The sequence below is a fragment of the Aedes aegypti genome, chromosome 2 (assembly GCF_002204515.2).
Source record: "Aedes aegypti strain LVP_AGWG chromosome 2, AaegL5.0 Primary Assembly, whole genome shotgun sequence".
Taxonomy (NCBI): Eukaryota; Metazoa; Arthropoda; class Insecta; order Diptera; family Culicidae; genus Aedes; species Aedes aegypti.
Window position 1 is genome coordinate 374,551,083 of NC_035108.1, and position 22,447 is coordinate 374,573,529.

A 22,447-nucleotide genomic window follows, 5' to 3' on the forward strand; every position below is an offset into this window, starting at 1 on the left:
TTGGGAACTTTTGGGAAATACTTTATAAATCAATTATGTATTACTTCAATGGATTTGGCATACTCATCATCATATTAAATACATAGGATTCTATTGTTACTACGATTCAAAAGCAAAGTATCCATAAACTATGATTTTGAAAACCTTCATTTTCAGGGGTGCACGATATTTGTGTAGAAATTCGAAGGGAGGCGCAACTTCAAAAAGGAACCACTGGTGTACAGTAGACCTATTCATATTTTCAAAAATGTCTGGAAACTCCCCAGTCAACCAATACTTTAATTTTTCATTGCAAAATGAACTTCTGGCCAAAATTTCACTCAATTTAGAGTAAATTTAGTTGTGCTTCAAATCAATTATGTGTTTTTGGGCTATTTTCAAGCTTTTAAAAAATCATAACTACCGAATGAAACATCAAAATTTATCGGAAATACTTCTACATAGTAGTTTATCCAATTCTACGAACTTTTGCTGAATACAATTTTATGATTGGAGAAAGTTTTAACATAGTTTGGTTGAGGTTTGTATCTCGAGGTTCTTGAAAATCTCTTTTTTCGGGAATTGTTTTCACTGAACAGCATGCCTGCATGAAAATTTCGGATTTTTAATTTCCAAACATGATGACAATGCATATCTAAAAGTCAATCCCGTTCAAAGTAACCATTTATCTTACGAAAATAAATTGTAAAAAATAGGTAATTATGAAGCACATTTGTAAATCCACTGTGGGTGAGCCAAGAGCACCACCGTGAGCTTCAATGAATACAAAAAATGAGCACGTTAGCACTGCCTTTTCTCAGTCGATGATGATGATTGTTTTCAAATCGTTCTAAATGATCAGTGAAATGCGATCAAAACAATCATCACTCGGAAAGAAAAAGCAATGCTAACTTGTTCAATTCATTCGTTTCCGGTACATGTGTCATGCATGATGCAACTATCATCAGGTTGCGATGCGGTGCTCGATCTTTGGGCATTTATTGTAATTTATTGCCTTTAGCAACATGTAATCTGTTGAAGGTCAATGAATTCATAAATGTATTATGTTTGATTCCCGTTGACTAGGGCCTGAAAAAATAATACCAATGCATGTTTTATATACCATGTATATTGAGAAAACTGTAATTTCTGGGTATAGCGGAGTACAAATTTGGATCAAACAATGTTAAAACTCAATTTAATCTTGTTAGCGTGTTCGACAAACTTTAACAGAATAGAATTAGCTTTCAAATAGTAGTAATAGCAAGTGGTTTTGATTTTCCACATGCTAGTTATGATTTTTCAAAATTTGAAATAAGTCCAAAAACACATTTTCAACTTGAAGCATACTGAAATCTTTATCAAATGAGCTGAAAATTTGACCAGACATTGTTCTTAGCATGAGAATTTCAAATACTGCTTGACCGGTAGATTTCCAGACATTTTTTTTAAATATGAACAGGTCTAGTGTACAGGAATGCACTAGGAATCCTCAAGATTCCGTTGGAAATTTTTAAAATTGCGTTATCAAAATCAAGGATGCTATCTGGAGATCCTGCCAAGTTAGGATTGCATGAAAAATACCCAAAAATGTTCTTATCGAATCTTTTTATTACGCTGTGATTTTGCAGTGAATCCAAAACGATTATAATTCATTTTTAACAGGGACATCCAGATCTATTCGCTCTTATAGCTCCAATTCGAGTAAAATTCCATAGGTTCGCTATGATTCCCGCTTAAAATCCCCAAGATTTCATCAAGAAATCAGCAGGATCCCGCTCGCAATCCGGCAGGGTGGCCACAAAATTTTCATTTTGAAATTCCCGGTGTCCCGGTAGTATTTTCAAAAAATTCTAGGTTTTAATTGTTTAAATAGGACGGATCTTATGTTTTTAATTTTTGATTCTCTTCGGAAGGGGTTTGTTTTGAATGCTTATTAACCCATATTTTTCAACAATATGCCTCTTAGATTTTCTACATAACAAGGAGGACAATTTTTTTCTAAAACATCTTTAACATCATCAAGATAAAGATGAAACAAAGTCACACATGTAGAAGTATGTTTCTCACTTGTTCAATTCTTAGTCGATTGAATAACTTTTGACATATTAGAAGCTGAGAAAGGAGACAGCCGGCTTAGATCTCGAGCTTCGAAAAGTTATGGGAACCTGTCACCAAAAAAAAACCACACAATCAAAGGGCAGAGCGTGAAAATCCGTCAAAATTCAAGTAAACCTAATTAAAATTCCTAGATGGTTAAATAAGTTCATCTGACCATTGTGCAAAACCCAAGAATGAATATTATTCTCGACGCCGAGCAAACTCAGCACTGCTGGTCTGTTGCTAAATCATCCCATTTTACATCCGCGTATCTCTCATATAAAGGATCACTAATAGGGTAGAGAAAAGTAAAAAAATGGACAAGAAAAAGATAATATATTTTAAGGCATTGCTAATCAAAGAGAAAAGTCAAACATCTGTATTAGATTGTGCAATGGGTGCTACGTATTTGTGAAAAATAATTGTTGTAGAAATCCACCGGGAAAGTTGAATAGAAGAGTATTCTTCTTCGGGTCAACTAGGTTTTAATAAATTAAATCATTAACGTTTGATATCTGTCAAAAAATACTGATGTCAAATAACGATATAATCGAACATAACTTTTTTTTAAATGGTATGTAGATTCAGAGCTTGAAGATGTTTGTTCACAACGATTTTCATGGTGACCATATCAAATTCCCGGTTTTTCCCGTATTTTTCCCGGTGGTTTCAAATTCCCGTCTTTTTTCCCTCTTTTCCCGGTTCGGTGGCCACCCTGTCAATCCTAGAAATATCACTGAGAATCAGAAATATCACATTTCACATTCACATTATGATTTCGCTGGAGATACTCAAGAGTCCGTTATAAATTCCCGGCATACCGTATATGTGTAATGTTCAGAATCATGCTAGTTAGGAATCCCAGGACACCGTTTAAAAATTCCCAATTCGGCAAGATCTCTTAAAAAAAACTGACAAGATCTCGTTGAGAATTCTTAGGATTTTGTAAAAGCCCGCCCCCAGAACTTTCGTGGGATCCCGCTTAAGAATTCTCAAGAGTCCACAAGAAATTATTAGAATTCCACTCGAAATTCCTGAGAATACTCAAGATCACAATGGAAGTGTTTTGCTTTGTCAGGATTCCACTATAAATCCTCAAATATTCCGCTGGAAATTCTCGGAATCTTTTAACAATAAGGAGCCCAGGATTCCAAGATACCCAAATCTAGATCACACTAAAAATAGGCTGAGATTGCAGAATCACGCTAAGATTCCTCATATTTCTCTGGAATTCCACTGATGGTCAAAACAATTCATGTTTTAGTACAGTGGGTTTCCAAGCCTTTGGCCCGCGAAGCTATTTTTGGAATTAACTTGCATTGAGTTTGAAGTAATAGAATTATAAGTTCCTAAAAACTCTATTCGTACACATTCGTATAGACATTAGGAAAGTGGCTAAGCAATCTTTATGGGAATGGCATGGTCTTTGTGAATTAGTCGTAACAATAATTTTACATGCGTGAGCATTACGTTGATATATTCTGTAATCCATAATTAAACCTCTATGAATTTTGAACCTACTACAAAGATGAGCTTTATTAGGGGTCTAAATAGCCGTAACAGTGAACACGCAGCTATTCAGCAACACCAAGTTCGAATCCCACCGATCGGGAGTCTTTTCGTAATAGAAATTTCCTCGACTTCCCTGGGCATGGATAGTATCTTCTTGCTTGCCACACGACATACAGATGCAAAAATGGTCAAGTGTTAAAGAAAGCTCTCAGTTTATTAACTGTGGAGGTGTTAATATATACATAAGGCTAGAGAAGCAGGTCTTATTCTAGTTTGGACGTAAAACCAGCAATAAGAAAAACAACAACAACATCAAAGAGCTTAAAGTGAGCTAAGATATCATATACCTAAAACGTTCTCATACAAAGCTACAAGCCAAGCTTTCTATAATGATCGATTGTCCGTAAGGAGAAAGACCATCAAAGAAGTCATCAGATCGAAAGTATATCTTTATAAGTATACAGATTCGACTGTGTCTGAAAACATGTACAACCGATACAGGAGACCCGATTAGCACAGAAACCGGTACCTGGTACGGTAGTGACACTACAATTTAAAATCAATATTTACCCAATACACCACCCCCGGACCTTTGGGAGGCTCATCAGGAATGGGAAGCTCGATAATGTATGTGTGCTTTTGAAGTCATCATCACACCATCAGCTGATGGAACATGGCATGGAGAGACCTATCTATACATCGCACGCTATGCTAAAACGAGCGCGAATGAAGAATGCTTAGGATAAGCACACCTACATTCTCGTATTAGCTCGATTTAGGGAAGTCAAACTTTGCCCGTCACCTTTGAAATGTTGAAAAGCAAAGGGAGCGCAACTACACTCCCGTTCAAAAGTTTTGGGTCACCCACTAAAAAAAAAAAAAATAAACATGCGAAAGTGTTTTGTCCATATCTATGGACTCACACGTTCAATTGAAACCCTATATGGTTCATTCAAAAGTTAATTTTTCTTCGTATTTTAACAGAAATATTTTTTGAATATTTTTACGCAGTCGGGAAATACGAAGGCGCATCATCAGTGGAAGTCGTGCCTACTATGGTCTCCAGAAGAAACTGCGGTCAAGAAAGATTCACCCCCGCACCAAATGCACGATGTACAAAACGCTCATAAGACCGGTAGTCCTCGACGGGCATGAGACGTGGACTATGCTCGAGGAGGACTTGCAAGCTTTTGGGGTTTTCAAACATCGAGTGCTATGGACGATCTTCGGCGGCGGCAGGAGAACGACGTGTGGCGGTAAAGGATGAATCACGAGCTCGCTCAACTCTACGGCGAACCCAGTATCGTGAAGGTAGCTTAAGCTGGAAGGATACGCTGGGCAGGGCATGTCGCAAGAATGCCGGATAACAACCCTGTAAAGATGGTGTTCGCTACGAATCCGGTCGGAACAAAAAGGCGTGGGGCGCAGCGAGCTAGGTGGATTGACCAGGTGGACCAGGACCTGGAGAGCGTGGGTCGCAGTCGAGGATGGAGAGAAGCGGCCATGAACCGAATAAATTGGCGAAATGTTGTTGGCGAGATTTTATCAAACTAGGGTAATTTGCCCATTATTGCGGTATTCCCTATTATTGCGGTATAAGAATTAAACCCTCATTATAAATCGAAAACTCTATTTTTTATGGATTTTATTGATGATGATAAACGCTTATAGTATTCCCAAGCTTTACCAGATAAATGCTTTAAAAATTAAACGATTTTGATCGTTGTAAGAACATTTTTAAATGATGCATCAAGAAAAGCCTATAATTTTAACCAGTCACTTTATCTACTAGCGGGTTTTCATAAGCGTGTATTTTTAAGTTTAAAACCCAAAATGATTATATGCAACGGGTATATCAGTTCAGTATGGATGTAGTTTCATGATGGATATTGAATTTTGAATAAAAGTTCTATATTTTTTTAGAATAAGCATATACCGCAATAATAGGACAATGAAAATATCTTTTTGCCTATCATTGCGTTATCTGTAAATCCCATTCAAAAATTTGTAATTTCAATAGTAATTTTAAATGTAATTGCTGGAAACATTAATTATATTATTAGGATACTTTTTTTGGACACAATTTTGTGTCAATCATACATTTATTTAGTCAAACAATAGATTTATGTTTACATTTACCCTGTAGTTGCTCTTATTTACAAATATATTGCATATAAACATAATGTTTTACCGAAAAATCACGTAAACTGATTGAAAATCGGAACACATGCCAAAAATACGTTGGAAAAATAAGATACAAGATGATCGCAAGGAAACATTCTTTTAAAATTGCATTGGATTGATGAAAGCTAGTGGTAAAAAGCACCAAAATTGTAGGTTATACTTAAGGCAACAAATTCATTATATAGCGACTACTGATCTCAGATGGAAGAACCTTGTCTATTTACTTTAACATTGTCCAGCTACGATGAAAAAGGATACGAAACCAGCAGAAAATAATTCGATTCTGTTGATTTGTTTTCGAATCGTGACATAAAATAATAAATTAGTTTTCTTTATAGATATGTCCAAAGTCACACAAACTGACAGTACCGTGCAGTGTCATTAACATGTAGAGAGCATAATTTCAATGCTTGAACATTGTATGGCATTGAACATATACTGAATGTAATAAAATCTATGATTTTTTGTATACCGCAATAATAGGACGGCACTACCGTAATAATAGGACGAAATACCGCAATAATAGGACAGAAAAAGAGCTTCAGATTTATGTTAAAAAATGTATGTTTGTTTCCAAAATTTACTTTTTTACTTCACTATACTCCAGATAAAGGATAGTTTTAACACTTCACATTGCAATATACAATAATATTTAGGTTTTGGACACTGTAATACGATTTATACTTCAACACCGTGCTTAAGTCCTCCATAATAGGACGGATACCCTAATTGATGTAAAACCAAATAAATAAAAATAAAAACATAAACAGTATAATATTAGTCATTTTTTTCGTTTTTTTAAAGAAATTTTAGAGACTCCAAACTTTTCAACATACACGTACTGTGGGGTGACCCAAACTTTTGCACGATGACTTTTTTCAACGATTTTGAATAGTTTTCAGATTGTCCTGTCTAAATTTAATATGATGAGATTATGATTTGAATGTCGTATTGGTTTAAAATGTTGGTCTATCCAATGCTGAGAAAATTAGAGATGTTTTTATGGGGTGAATTCAAACATTTGCACGGGAGTGTATGTTAACATGAGATCCCCAGCTGGAGGATGTTAATGGGAAATCCGTAGCTATTCTTCTGCAGACGAGAAGCAATCCTTGTTGAAGCAATAAAAGGTCAACTTTTCCGTATGTTCTGGACCTCAGAACCAGTTCAGTGTTGAAACTGGTGTTACAGTTTCGAACAGAGATAGTGCTTCAACCAGAGGAAATTAATGCAAACAGCTATTCTGGTAGGTACTAGAGATACATGGTATTGCCATATTTGCCTTTTGTGCTGTTTCACATTTGGGGAGCATGTTTCTATTAGGAACATTACAATTCCCTTTATGGACGTAAATTGGCGTCGAGTCATGTATCGAGCGAGAAGAGGAAATTATAAACAATTTGCCGGTGTCATTGTTGAGTCCCATCACAATTTGGTACTGGAATCTGGCGTTACACGCTTGAAGTGTCGCATCTGGGGAAGTAATAAAATATGTATTTCATTTTGTCAATCATGTTCTCCTTTTGGGAGATTAAGCTGACACGGTTACAGGATATATTACACCCGGATGTCACCAAGAGCAGATGCGCAAAAAAAAACGATCTATGGGAGGGAAGTAGGACTGGCTGATTTTTTTATCTTTTTTAACAGTCATGAATCAAAAGGCGGCTAGCATTCACGCGTAAGGAAGGAGATAAGACAGCTATCCGCAAAGCTATTGCATTCACTTGGAAAGTAACATGCAACAGAGACGTTTTGTAATTCAACTTAATCTTTCCCTGGGCATTAAAAAAAACGAGGAAAGTGGTAGGGTAAATGATGGCTTCGGCACCCTGAGGATATTTTCGGCAGCACTAACTTATCTTCCTTTAACAACTACCGAAAAGCTAAACATTACATATAATTTGCAATTGGATTAGATGGACAAATTGATGTGAAGATTTGCGAAAAAGTTACACGTCTTCTCAGTGAGAATCGAACCCACGACTCCCCGATCTCTAGTTGGGGCGCGTTACCACTACGCCATGAGAGGACTCATGAACGCAGAAGTTAACCTGAATTCGATTTCAGCTCAATAATCACGTGGTCCTTTTTCGCAAAGTGCACCTCTTTCGGAAGAATTAGATGCCCATCCAAACACAACGCTTTCTATATATATCCAATGCCTAGCCCGAGAGCGCATCTTCCTTGTAAAAATTTATCTACGGAACAAGAATTACCTTCAATGTACTCAATATATTCCTTGAACTATAATCTTCCTTGTAAACTTCATCTTTCACAAAAATATGATATAACATGGGTTTTATCATTGAATGAAATAAATGCTTACGAAATTATCGTCATTCGTGAGCTGCCGAATAAAACAACACAAGAACAGCTTAAGAAAAACTCACCACTTTGAAAGGTCCAATTCTCCGCTCCAATACTAATTTGTCACAAAAGCTACGCACCGACCACTCATGCACTATTAAACTTATGATTTGTCTATAAAGCACTCGAAAATACTGAATTTTTATGCTTTAAATCACAAATTGAAATTAATGCCCTTTGCTTTCCTCGGCAATCGCTTTTCATTACGGGAGTAGGTTGCCAGAAAACCATATTCAATTGCGGTGTATATTTTATTCACAATTGAAATTCATTGAAAAAATTAAACACAACTAATTAATGCATTGGAATTAGGCAACAAAGCATGCATTGGTAATAATTGAGCCTTATATATACTTTCCTTTTCTGAAGATTGAATTCGCTATGAATCTGCAGATATAAAAAAAAGACAATTTACACCGTCTTCAGCACATAGGCTGCACAGACTGAACGATCACTAACATTAGGCAACGGACAACACGTAACACCCAGTAGCCCAGTGACGAATTTTTCATTTGACGAAAAGTTTCCACCGACTGGAGCGGGAATCGAACCCACACCCCGTGGCACAATACGCCTAGACGACTGACGCCGCTAATCGCAAGGCCGCGGAGCCCGACTAATAAAGTTAGTAATCAAAGTAAGGCTTCTTCAGTATCTCCAGGAATCCACCAAACAGAAATTCTTAATTATTCTATCTAGAGTTGCATTTAAGTTCCTAAATGTGTTCTAAATAAATAAATAAATGTGTTCTTTATTGTTATTATTTCCATCTCACATCGAGGTCTTATGAAAGGAAATAATTATTGACTGATAGCATCCTTTATGGAGATGCACTGTCCTTTCTGTTGTTGACAATAATTTAAGGCGCAGTGAGTATGAATCATAGAGGTTTGATGTATTCGGAAGTGTTTAAAAATAAATTGAATTAAATTCTATCAACCGTGCAACGAATTTCTAATAAACGGTTAAGCAGTTATGTGAAAAATGTCATCAATGCAGTTGTTGTCACCGTTTCGTAGAACCAAAATAATATTGATGCAACACACTGTCATCCACGTCGATGTGCAGCTTCTAAATACATATCCAATGTGATATGTGCTACGAATGGGACAACGTAATTGAATTTTCTTCACTATATTTCTCTAGCATCCCTGTTTCCCGTCATGTGAAAGAGCTCCTGTGCCGGGGAAACAATCTCTATTAGCCATTGACGCCTATTATCTGACTCTGATTGCTACCAATAATAATTCGATTCAAATTGCATAACCAGTTTCGGACTGTTTACCTCGCATTATTTGCTGACGATCAATTGAATCAATTATGATATGTGGGATAAATACATTTTGAATAGCTATCTGTTAATTTTCGATTAGTAGAATTATTCCGGTTATTGAACAAAACAATACAATGAATGCAAACACTAAGTATAGGTACGTGGTTATTATGTAGCTTGTTAATACGCGCGAAAAAGCAAGCACCCAGCACCGTTGAGCCATGCGGAATGAGTTTCCCAGGACAAGCACTCGAAAAAACGAACTAAAGCTAAACTAACGTAAAAACCAAAAAACCAGAACCGAACAAAATAGTAATCTGCCTTCCTACCGAACTTTTTCCGCAGCCAGTCCTCCGGAACCGCACAGTAGGAACCGGTAGGATCAACGTCTCCGAGGGCGGGCTTTAGTTTGGCCGGTCTTCCGAACCTGCTTCGCCACACCGTTGCCGCCAACTGTCCTGGAAGTTGTCGATGGAGCGGAAATCACGGTTCATGTTCGGGTGTATGTGTGTTTGCGGGTAGGTGTGCGTGTTGCGTTTCGTCATCGTGGTGCGGGATAACATGCGAGCGGAAAATACAGAAAATGTCAGAAAGAGAAGTTGCGTTTGCTGGTAGCGTAGAAAGAGCGTGATTGGACACACTAAGGGGTAGTTGCTGTAAAAGCTATTAACATGGGGTTTCGTTCATTGGCTGCGATTTTATGTATAATGTATTGAACTGTTTAGACTAGAATATGAATAATATGTACAGTGAAACCTCCATGAGTCGATATTGAAGGGACCATCGACTCATGGAAATATCGAGTCATGGAACAGCAATCCTTTGGAAAGCTGTTTGAAGGGACCATCATAGTAACCATGAAATTTTGCTTTCAGTATGGTTCCATGAGTCGATATCGAGTCATGGAACATCGACTCATGGAGGGATCACTGTAATACAAAATGTGATCAACTTTCTAGATGTTACTGTCTTCATCATGGTTACTCTGGGATAACTTTTTTGTAATAAGCTGTTCAGCTTCTAGTCGCAAAACATTAGCGCGTATTGCAGTTTTACAAAAACTTTAAAGGGTTAGATCTGATTTTTTATGGATGAAATTTCACAGCACTTCAGAACTTTAATTTCAACATACCGTTTTGATTCGAATCCCGGACAGCCTCAAATTCCGGACACTCTACTTTGTATGGGGAAGATTTCACTCGAAATGTTTCAAAATGGGCCGTAAAAAAGTTCTCAATTTGAAAGATGATTTTTATAAACATTTTACATAGCAATCCAAGAAAATTTACAATGTTCAACTAGTTTTGACGTCTTTTTAACGGATTAGTGCATTTACTTAATGATTCGACTATTTTAATTGTGTTTTTAATGAGCTTTCCGGAATTCGAATCAATGTGTCCGGAATATGACGCAAAAGTGTGGTTGTGTCAGGAATAAAAATCATGAAGAGGCCGAACATTTTTGTTGATTAAAGTGAATTAAAGCTGTGGAATCCAAATCTTCACCCAGCATTCGAAATTTAAGTGTTTGCAAGGCCTGATTACGCTAAAGTTGTATAGGGAACGATTCAATTCATATATGTTTCTATTAGTTGAAGTTCACTGAAGCCTTAAGTGTCCGTAATATGAATCAAAACGGTATATGATTGAGTGATTCTTTGAGATCAAAAGTAATAACGGATATTCAAATCGGCCAAGAAATAACTGAGAACCTGTTTCCTAAGTAAATATATTACAAATTAAAAAGTTGAAAATATGTTGTCCAATATTGTAAGGAAATCTAACAATAAGTCCACCATCAAATTGGTAAGGGGTGATGCACAAAGATTGTCTAATGCCGACAGTATTGCAGTATTAGAGATATGACGGATGAGTGGACCAAGACGTTTCCATTTAAATGGAAAAGTTTTCCACTTCCCTAAATATCACTTCACTAAACGGATTAGCATTAGTTGATATTTAGGAGTAGGCGGAGAATAGTGAACATATCAAGCATTTCGTTATGAACAGCAGTTAAGTAAGCGTGTTAAGGAACATCGACTCATGGAAGTTTTTAATAACACATAACTCAGAGAACTTTTCAACAAGTTTTGTTATGAGTGACATTGCCTGTTATAACCATGGCATTTGTATTCAGATCGCTCTAACTTTAAACCTTAAAGTTGAGCAGCCAGTTTAGCATCTAAACCGTCTATAACAAATAGGTTGGATTGTTATAAGGAAGATTATTGTTGTCTAAAAAAAGCCTAAAAGACCAACATTCTAACATTCTTGGGACCGACATTCTTGGGATAAAATTCTTTTCAAAAAATACGCCGGGCCACTGAACGAACAAAACTCAAACCAACTTTATCCCCCTATTAAGAAAATTTCAATCATCCGGAATTATTTGCCGAAAACTAACCTTCTTGCTTATCATGCTGTTGAATTAGATTAGTTCTCTGAAAATATCCGTAGTAACATCTGGGGAACAAAATTTGTATCAAAATTGGGACCTGGGATTTCAGTGACGACTTCCTTCTGAAAGGAAGTAAAACCGTTGGTCCCGAGATGAACTAGCCCAAAGCTAAAAATAATAAAATAAGGCTTTGAGTGAAGAAAGGCAAATAAAACAATGATGATCCAACTCATGTATTAAGGTACAACTCAAGCGAGAAAAATCTCGAGCATAATATATGAGAGTTTAAAATTTTTGCAAGTATGTGAACAACATTGCCGAAGACAAACTGGAGCCACCTGGCATTGATCTGCTTGTTAACTTCTGATCTGCTGAATAACTTTTCCGAAGACCAGTTTATCAGGATCTCGGGATACATGAGATTGAAGATAATTTGTTACAAACGCCACCTAGCGGATAAATTGTGAATTACATTTTTCACTGTCAGATAGCCCTTCATCTGCTGAACAACTTCGTCGAAGACACCAACCTTCTAGCTCATATGGCTCTTGAGATATCCGTTAAATGGTCGATGTGGCCAATTTTGGCACCCCAAGACAATCCGGAACTACCTGGACCATATTCCCAAATTTCCTGGACCAAAAACTAGAAGAAGTTCTGAAAATTTTAACAAAATCCATCGAGATACAAAAAAGTTATGCACATTTTAGTGTTTTTTGCATGTGAAAAGTATGTTGGCTGAATGAAGGTTTATAATGCAACATTCAGGAAACACCAAAACCAACAAAAGATGCCCCACCGTCAACCAATTTGGTGCCTTTATAATGCTAAAAGCATATTTCTCGATTTCTTCGAATTTTTCTTTCCGATGTATGTTCCTATAGACGAATTCCATCCAGAATTAGTCTAAAAAAATAAAAATCGTGCTCGATAGTCTTCAATTTGGATTAAATTTTGCCCATGTTGTTGGTATGATGCAATAAGTGTTTTCCATAGAAAAATCGATCATTTTGACTTGAAAATAACTTATGAAAATGGCCTATACATTTTCGCATGCAACTAATTTGAAAAATTCTAACTCCAAAACTGTTGATTTTAGTGAAAAATATTCTATGGAGAAGTTGTAGTGGACCGTTTGAACTATAAGAAAAAAATATACACTGAAAAATAAATTTAAAAAAATCAAAAATAAAACTTAAATTTTAAATTATACAAAAACCTCATTTCTAATATTTTTTTCAATTTTCACCAAGAATCTTGATAGTGAACAGATGACTGGGACAAAGTTTCTAGATGGAGAAATTTTTAATAAAAAAGTTTTTCTAAGAACAAGTTTTGGTCGATTTTTAAAATTTTGTTTTTTTTTTTTGTCAAAACAAATACGTTCTGATGATACAATAAGAATCTTGAAATGATTCGCGAATAACTAATGAAAATGGCCTACATTAATATTTAGATAATATTTTTTGCATTAAACTCGATATAAATCGAAAATTACTACTTCTAGAGAAATTATTCATATAATCATTATGGTTCAGAATGATTTCGAGATTCTTATTGTATCATCAGAACGTATTTGTTTAGAAAACAACAAAATTTTGAAAATCGACCAAAAGTTGTTCTTAGAAAAACTTTTTTATTAAAAATTTCTCCATCATGAAACTTTGTCCCAAACTTCTGTTTGCTATCAAAATATGGTACAAATTTGTTTTTTTTTTGTAATTTAAAATTTAAGTTTAATTTCTCAATTTTTCATGAAAATAGGCCAAACGATTCATTACAACTTCTTCATAGAACATTTTTCTCTAAAATCAACAGTTTAGGAGTTAGATTTTTTTAAATAAGTTGCAAGCAAAAATGTATAGGCCATTTTCATAAATTATGCTCGAGTCAAAATGATTGATTTTTCTATGGAAAACACTTATTGCATCATACCGAAAACATGTGCAAAATTTACTGCAAGTCCAAGATGGTCGAGTTCTGTGACTGACCGATTTGACATGGAATTCGTCTCTACAGCCGAAGAGGTTTCCGCTTGCAGAAATGGTGGACTATAACGACGAAAAGAAACATAAATGCTCGGCAAATGTTAAGTGCCGATAATATTAAATTTGTGCGATGATTCTAAACAGCATGGCAAGCACACAGCATATGGCGACCAACAGCCAACAGAAAATGTCTCAAATTGAAAACGGCGGGAGAGACGATGCTTCTGAATGAGTATGGGATATATTGAATTTGCACTTTTTATTTTTCCGTGAGCATCCACCAAGTGAACAATTTCTGGCTGTAATTTCTAAACTTGAGCGCTGCTTACGTTATTTAAATCAAATCAGTACATATTTTGAATGAAAATCAATTTTTTGGGCCCTTTTTGTATACCCAAATTGATTACTTTCTTTAGTAGTACTCACATTGGTTGTATAATTACTTTTATACTTTAGATTCTTTCCAAATTTCCCAATATAAGTTTTAGGAACGCTAATTTAGATCAATCATGGAATTATTGTTACAACGTCATTAAAAAGGAATTGTAACATCCTTTAGCACAAAATTTCCGTTTCAACGCGAAGAAAATTACGATTCAAAGTAACCAAAACAAATAGCCCAGCTTCACCCTCATCAAACATTTACCGAGAGCAATTTCTCCCACACAAGTCGACTTCCTGTGCTGTACGCAGTGCACGCTTCCGGGACCGCTCTATTATTTATTTAACAAATAACCTCTCCATGAGGAAACGGCAACATCGACGAAGAATCACTGTACGGTTCTACATTGTTACTTAGTGTCGACATCAGTTCCGGATCGGCTAGAGCGAAGACTTCATTTAGCAACAGAAGCAGCAACCAAGTGGAAACCTGCAAGGGCCTCTTAACTGTGGCAAAATGCAGCTTACCGCACAGAACCGTTTTCTGGACTACTTTGTAGCATTGCTTCACGCTCAGACATGCAGAGCTAAGACAAATTACAGAAACAGCCAGAGCGATCCGGAATTTAATCCTCATCTGTTCGTCATCCTCAATCCGGAAGTCAAATGAACACACCGAAAAGAGTGCAAAGAAATTCCAAACCGACGGAAATTTTCGTTGCCAGCTGTTTGCCATTCCCATCTACCCTCTCAGCTCTACGTTGAACAACAAAGTCATGAATATTCAGTAACACTCCGCCGGATGCTGGTGAATGTTGGCCGCATGCTTGAGTAAAAATTAGATCACGGCCAACATGGGTCGGGTTTTGGGTATTTGCACATCACACCCGTCGGCTGTTTGGGCACGTCAGGAGTTAATCATCAATGTTAACTTCCTTTTCCCGAACAGCCTAGATAGCCGTGTAGTGTCGGTAGCGGTTGTTTCAATTGGCTAAGAATTAACACTACGGACTGCCTGTTCCGGTGGTAAAAGTCCATCTCACAGGTGACCCCTAATTCATGTCGCTTTAAGCTTACCGTGCCTAAGAATGAATGGTTAGGGGGGTCTAAAAAAAACCTAACCGCAAACGGAGCCTGTGGAGTACCAGGGCGCCCTCTACAGTATTGTGCCCTTCCTGTGCTACCCGGAGCAATGGTGCAAGTGATCTTGTGTTTCTCCGAGACAATCGGCTTCCCTTCTTCAGTCTCAAACCTGAGGCTAAATAAGGGTGGGATTATAAGGATGTTGTAAATTAGTTTAAATTTTTCACCCTTATGGCTTCGCATTATGCGTTTTTTTTTTGTTGGGGCAGCAGGGACGAAAGTCCAGGGGCTTAACGGACCCCCCCCCAGGACCTCTGCGAGTTGGGGAGTTGCCTAGGATGTGGTGAAGTTCGCAGTGGGCTCTGATGAACCTTCATAAAAACCACAAAAATCCGAATGCAACTCTGTCACAGCGACCGGTGCCGCTTAAAGTACCCTAGCCCAAACTAACAGGAGTGCCAACCGGCACATCAGGATTGATGCCAGTGAGATCCTGATTATGGCATACTGGTCGCGATACAAACGGACAAGGCATGGAATTACGAGTAGGAGTGCTTCGAGCACATTGGGACCAACGCCAGTACGGCCCCAATTATGTATACTGGCAGCGCACGACAAAGGACAAGTAACGGTATATGTACTGGATAATATGCTTTGAGGCTGACAGCGGCGACATTCTACTCCCTTAGTAGGGTCGGGTGACACTGGCCCGAAACGGCGAGTGGGTTAATGGCGCAGGCTGCCCCCGTCCCGTAAAACCGTGGCAGGCCTTAGAGTACGTTCCAAATCCGTCGCCTGGTTGTTCCAACTGGGCGGGAGTAGGCTCAGATGCCATTACCTGACCTGCGCCGATCTGGCTCTGAACATAGTACCCCATAAAGGACTATGTCAACCCTAGCATGGCCTCCCTGCTTGCATAGATAACCATGGGATTATAAAGGCGACTATTCCAGCGGAGATGGATAGCGGCTCTTAGGGGGACCCATAAGAGATGATCAAACAAAACAAACAACTAGTGGAATGTGAAGGAGAGGCTTCTGGACCTATCAGTAACCGGCTAAGGTTCCCGCCAAGGAAGGAGGCGACCAACTTTATTGAAAACAGTGTGGGCAAAAGCCTAGATACTGTGACGACGGCAGGCACTGGCCGCTCCAGTGCAACATGTGTGGTGACCGATGGCCCGGGACTAATCGAGGCCATGGATCACAATAGGGAGTACCTCCCTAAAATGCAGGTAGCTGCTGAGCAACTTGATGTCATCATCGAGTATGTTAAGAGCAAAACAAATATCAGCAAAGACTTGAAAACAAGTCTACTGAAATTGCGACAATCAGTCCTAGCTGCAAAGCAGGACTACGAGAAAGCCAAGGAACAACTTGGCAAGGTAGAAGGCCAAAAAGACAACAAGGTCGTGTCAGACCGAAGTGTTTTCCTTCACAGGCAACGCGAATATATCTGATGATATTATTCGATATGCGATGCGGAAGAGGGAAGCTTCCGGGGATGAATACGTGGCGAAAAGACGTATGGTTGCTAAGGGAAAAGTGACCTACGCGGCCGTCCTCCAGAGCGGAAAAGCTGGCACGAGCCAAGCACCGCGATCAAGAGGACATGGCAACAAAGGAGAGGCCAACACCAAGCCTAAGGCCAAGAAAGCCAAGAAAAAGGAGCCACGGGTTAACCGGAACCAGGCAGTGCATCCACAGGAACCACGGGCGCAAGGCAACAGCAACCCGTGGATACGAGTTGGAAATAAGAAAAAACAGAGGAAACCGAAAACGGAGCCCAAGGAGAGCGCTAAACCGAAAACAGCGAAACGTAGGAATTTAGGCGAAGCCCTCGTTATCAAAACGGAGGAAGCAAAATACGCCGAGGTTCTGAAGGCGATGCGAAGCACAGAGAAGCTATCGCCATTGGGCGCAGACGTGCGAAGCATAAGGCGAACTAGGATTGGTGAAATGATCCTAGTCTTAAAGAAGGACGCCAAGGAAAAGGGTGCAGTCTATAAGCAACTGGCACAAGAAGTACTTGGTGACGAGGTTGATGTAAGATCCCTTACTGCTGAAGCGACTCTCCAGTGTAAAAATCTGGATGAGGTCACCGATGCAGCGGAGGTCTCGGCTGCCCTCAAAGAGCAGTGTGACATCGACATAGCCAGTAAGGCCATCCACCTTAGAAAGGGCCCGCAGGGCACCCAGGTGGCGGCGATCAGGCTGCCGGTCGCAGAGGCCAACAAAGCGAAGAACTTGGGCATACTCAAGGTAGGCTGGTCGGTTTGCCGGCTGAGCATACAACAGCCTCCTGAAGTTTGCTTCAAGTGTTTCGGGAAGGGCCATAAGTCGTGGAATTGCAATGGTCCCGACAGAAGTAAGATGTGCAGAAAATGCGGCGCTGAAGGCCATAGGGCAAGCGATTGTAAGCAAATCGCTAAGTGCCTAATATGTGTCGACAGAGCAGACAACGGACACTTAACGGGCGGACCCAAATGTCCGGGCACAAGCGGAGTATCAAAGCAGCCAAAACGGAAGTAACACAGTTAAATTTAAACCACTGTGATGCAGCCCAGCAGCTGCTTTGGCAGTCAGTCTCGGAAACCAAGACTGACGTGGTGTTATTATCGGACCCATACCGCATACCAGCCAACAACGGGAACTGGGTGGCGGATAGGTCTCAACAGTTAGCAGCTATAGGGACGACAGGACGATACCCAATCCAAGAAGTAGTCTCTAGCTCAAATGACGGTTTTGCGATAGCAAAAATCAACGGCGTGTTCTATTGCAGTTGTTACGCGCCCCCAAGGTGGTCGATTGAGGAATTTTCCCACATGGTCGACAGGATGATAGCCGAACTAGCTAATCGGCAGCCAGTAGTGATAGCTGGCGACTTTAATGCATGGGCAGTGGAGTGGGGTAGCCGCTGCACCAATCAAAGAGGCCAACTATTGCTGGAATCCCTGGCCGCTTTAAATGTAGAGCTGGCAAATGTGGGTACAGTGAGTACCTTCCGCAGAAATGGTGCAGAATCGATTATCGACGTGACGTTTTGTAGTCCTAACCTTTTAGGTACCATGAACTGGCGCGTTGATGACGGTTATACTCATAGCGATCATCAATCGATTCGCTATAGTATAATACCAGGCGGGCGGAAGGCAGCGCGATGTAACTCGACCCAAGCCCGAGGATGGAAAACAGCGCGCTTCGACGGCGAAGTATTCACTGAAGCCCTGAGGCGCGAACGGAACACTCTGGACCTAAACGGTGAAGAGCTAGTTGCTATGATATCACGAGCGTGTGATGCTTCCATGCCGAGAAAAGCCCCTCCTAGAGAGAACAGGCCGCCGGTGTATTGGTGGTGCGAATCAATTGCAAATCTTCGAGCAATCTGCCTTCGGGCTAGACGAAGAATGCAACGCGCACGCACAGAAGCACAAAGAGAGGAACGCGGTGCAGCATTCAGTGAGGCTCAGTTGGCCAGGGAAAGTTTTTTTAATTTTACAATCAAACCTTCATGTCAAACACTGCCGAATGCTTTTTCTATGTCTAGAAGAGCAAGACCAGTAGAATAGCCTTCAGATTTGTTGGAACGGATCAAATTTGTTACACGTAAAAGTTGATGAGTAGTCGAATGTCCATGGCGGAATCCGAACTGTTCATTGGCAAAAAATGAATTTTCGTTGATGTGGACCACCATTCTGTTCAAAATGACCTTTTCAAAAAGTTTACTGATTGAGGAAAGCAAACTGATTGGACGATAGCTAGAAGCTTCTGCAGGATTTTTGTCTGGTTTTAAAATTGGAACAACCTTAGCATTTTTCCATTTGTCAGGAAAATATGCTAATTGAAAACATTTGTTAATTATATCAACTAAAAATGATAAGCTACGTTCTGGAAGTTTCTTGATGAGGATGTAGAAAATTCCATCATCACCAGGAGCTTTCACATTTTTGAATTTTTTAATAATAGTTCTCACTTCTTCCAAATCAGTCTGCCTTAATCGTTAATAATAATCAATTTTTATCCATTATTAAAGTTTACACATCAATCATACTTTTGATTAATCAGCCATCAGAATCATTAATTATGGCTTCAAAAATTTTCATCAATAATAATAGTAAAATTGAATTGATTAATTACCCACTCAATCAATCATTGGTACTCAATAATCATTAGCGCTCTGACATATTTGTACTTAATATTTGTAGTTAATTTCAAAATTTAAATGTTAAACCATTGAATCGTAAATTTGAAACAAAAAGTATCCGAACATAATCTCCTTCCAATGAAATTAATCAAAAATCATATTTTAAAACTTTTTATATCATGTTTATTAAATTGCTGAAATCTTGCAATGAATATTGCCAAAAATCTCGCTTTCCAAGCAGAGCCGTAGCGTGGCTTCATGGCGCCCTTGGCGAACCGACATTTGAGCGCCCCTTATTCAAATCTCTTGTTTTGCAGGTTTACATGAAATTCTAAGAAATGTTCCAGGACTCTTTTCAAAATTATAAGGCGTTTTCTGTGAAAATTGTCCATTGATGCTCAATTAATACTTAAACAGTAGCTTGCATTGGAAAGATTTGTACAAGAAAGCATGCAAAATGTTTCAAAACTTTTTCAAAGGTGAACTGTTGGAATTGCTGAAGGTTTTTGAAGATTAAAAAATGTGTCAACAAAACTATTGTTTATATGACCAGCGACGAAATTGAAGAAACTACCGGATTTACTACCCAGAACCTTGTATCGCGTCTTCTTGTGCTTCTGTAAACCTTTTAGTGAACATCATACTCTTGAAAAGATTGTTGTAGATATTGCCGATTCCTTTCTTTCTCTAAGTTGTTAATACATTTATCTAATAAATCGAATAAAAAGCTCAATAAATCTAGTAAATGTTATTTATTAGTCATATTTTGATGACTCAAATAACGAGGTGTGATTGCAGTATATATTCAATGCATTTTTTATCATTTTTTCTAATAATCAAGAATTTGTCGAATATGTTAATTATTTTGTTTAAAAAGTTGTAGTTTTGTTTTCATGAGTCAAAGATATCAAAAGAAGCTTTCTAAAAAAACTTACCTCTTAAAGTTTCATTAAAAAAAAATGGCAAAAAATTTGTAATAACAAATGTTGACAATCAATGGAACCAATGACACCAAAGAATCCTGCTTTAAATTCTGCTCGAAACCCGCTTAGTATTTTTAGATGATATTAGTTTTTTGGTGTTATTCATTATAAGTCCATACAGAATATATGTATTCCAAAAATTTCCCATTTCGGCGCCCCCTGAAGCCTGGCGCCCTTGGCGGGTGCCAACCTGGCCAACCGCACGCTACGGCACTGTTTCCAAGTAAAAACGGCATGTATAAAACTCATTCGTTCTCGAGCTTCAGTTCCAGACGAATAAAATCGTTTTGTACATAGTTTGTAATGCAAATAATTTCCACCAAACCAAACCGCGCATTATCCGTTTTGTTGCGGTTAACATTTCCGATTCGCTACGACTGTTCTACAATGCAAACATTCTTCTAGGATCTAGCCGTAAATGCGAGACCACAGACATAGTAAATGCTTATCCCACTATTCGCCTCGAGCAATTGCAAATTCTATTTATAGATAATCAACATATTTTGGTTCATTTTAGATATTGCTCATTAAGATCGATTGAAAAACGAAACATCGCAAAGTTTTCATCCGTCGAGGTGTGCTGTTTTTTTAGCTGGAGCTTATTTGAATTACACATCGAAATAGTGTAGCAGATTTGCTCTTGCCATTCGAAACAGAAACATGGACTATTCATAAACCACGAGAACATTTTTGGAGATGAAAGGATAAAGATTGGGGCTGATATACCTTTTGTATAATCGATAGGAGCTGATACAAGGACGTGGCTTATGAACAGTCCATATTAACTAGTTTGCTTCTAGAATAATAGCAAAAGTGATACCTTCAAATTGGGCCTTCTGTTTGTTGGATTCGAACTGCTTCAGCGTGTTCATCAGCAGTTCCCGTTCGTCTTCGTTGAGGCGGTACACCAAATCGTGGAGCTGCTCCCGCGTCAGAGTGGACGCCGCCTGCGTATATCCTCGACTACTTCCTATCTTCATTCCAGCTGCCATTTGCCACGATTTCTCAATGCTAATCCTACAGGTGTTCTTCGTCAAGCTTCTCCTGCTGCTTCCGCTCAGACTGCTAAACCTCCTACTCTGTGATGGGGGGAACCACTCACAACGGGAAGCCTCCTGTATTCGTTCCGCACATATCAACCCACTGGTTGGCCCCTGAACCAGAGTTCCCGCCACGAATCTCGTATACTGACCGAGCACCGAATTGGACACCCGGATTAGAGACAACACACTGGCATTCATTTTCCTTCTTTCTTTGAGCACAAACAATTTTCCAGGAGATAGAATTTCCTCCCGGGTTTCTTTTTACTGAAATTCTCGGAATCAATCCACTCTTTTGTAAGGCAAACCCTTAAAGCTTAGGCTTTCTGTACTTCACTTTCTTCTCTTCTCAGCACTCTTCACGATGAGATTTTTTCTTATCACGCAATGCAAACACCGTACCTACATTTAAGATGGGATTGGATATGGTCAGGATTCTTCTCACGGAACACGGGGGAACGATGACATAAACTCAGGCACGACGACCACACCTCGGAGTCAACGACGGACACGGAACCGATTACACGTCGCACCGAGAACAAGAACCCAACTGAACTGAACTTCGCGCGGATTCGGTATGGAGTACCTAGTTTACGCTCTGGCCTATACGCTCGAACAGGAATTGAGATTTTCCTCTCGGTTTTTCCTCACCTGGCTGGTATTATTTACTGAATGCGGAGGAGGAGAAGGAAACTCCGTAAACGTTTTCGCTCGCGCTGCGAATGGATGGAAGTTTGTTTTGGTTCTCTGGCTCATATAAGAAAACAACGGTGAAAACTGAAAAGTGACGTGATGCCCTGACTGATTTCAGCTACCAAAATAAAAACACCAGCGGGTTGTAAGCCGACATTCGTACACTGAATCAAAACATGATCAGGAATGTTTCGCGATTACGGCGAATCTGAAAAATAAGCCTTTTTATTAGATGTTTCGAATCATATGTTTTTCGTTTGTTTACCAGCTTTGAAACTTATTGGTGGGCCTATTTATTTTCGTTTATTTTAGCGCTGATTCAAT

At 38.9% G+C, this 22,447-nt stretch overlaps 1 protein-coding gene across 2 annotated transcripts in view; it reads right to left on the reverse strand.

The window, feature by feature from the left end:
- LOC5572431 (transmembrane protein 65) overlaps positions 1-22,241 on the reverse strand; it is a 71,780-nt gene extending 49,539 nt beyond the window's left edge. The window contains exons 1-3 of one of the 2 annotated variants that reach the window (XM_021846727.1): positions 22,082-22,208; positions 21,211-21,832; positions 9,748-9,876 (exon numbers count right to left, since the gene is read on the reverse strand). In XM_021846727.1, coding sequence (XP_021702419.1) covers positions 9,748-9,876; positions 21,211-21,631 — 550 coding nt within the window. In that variant the 5' untranslated portion in view covers positions 21,632-21,832; positions 22,082-22,208. Of the gene's footprint in view, positions 1-9,747; positions 9,877-21,210 lie in introns of both variants that reach the window. The other variant, XM_021846728.1, reaches the window with a different exon arrangement.
- Between the last annotated feature and the right edge of the window lie 206 nt (positions 22,242-22,447).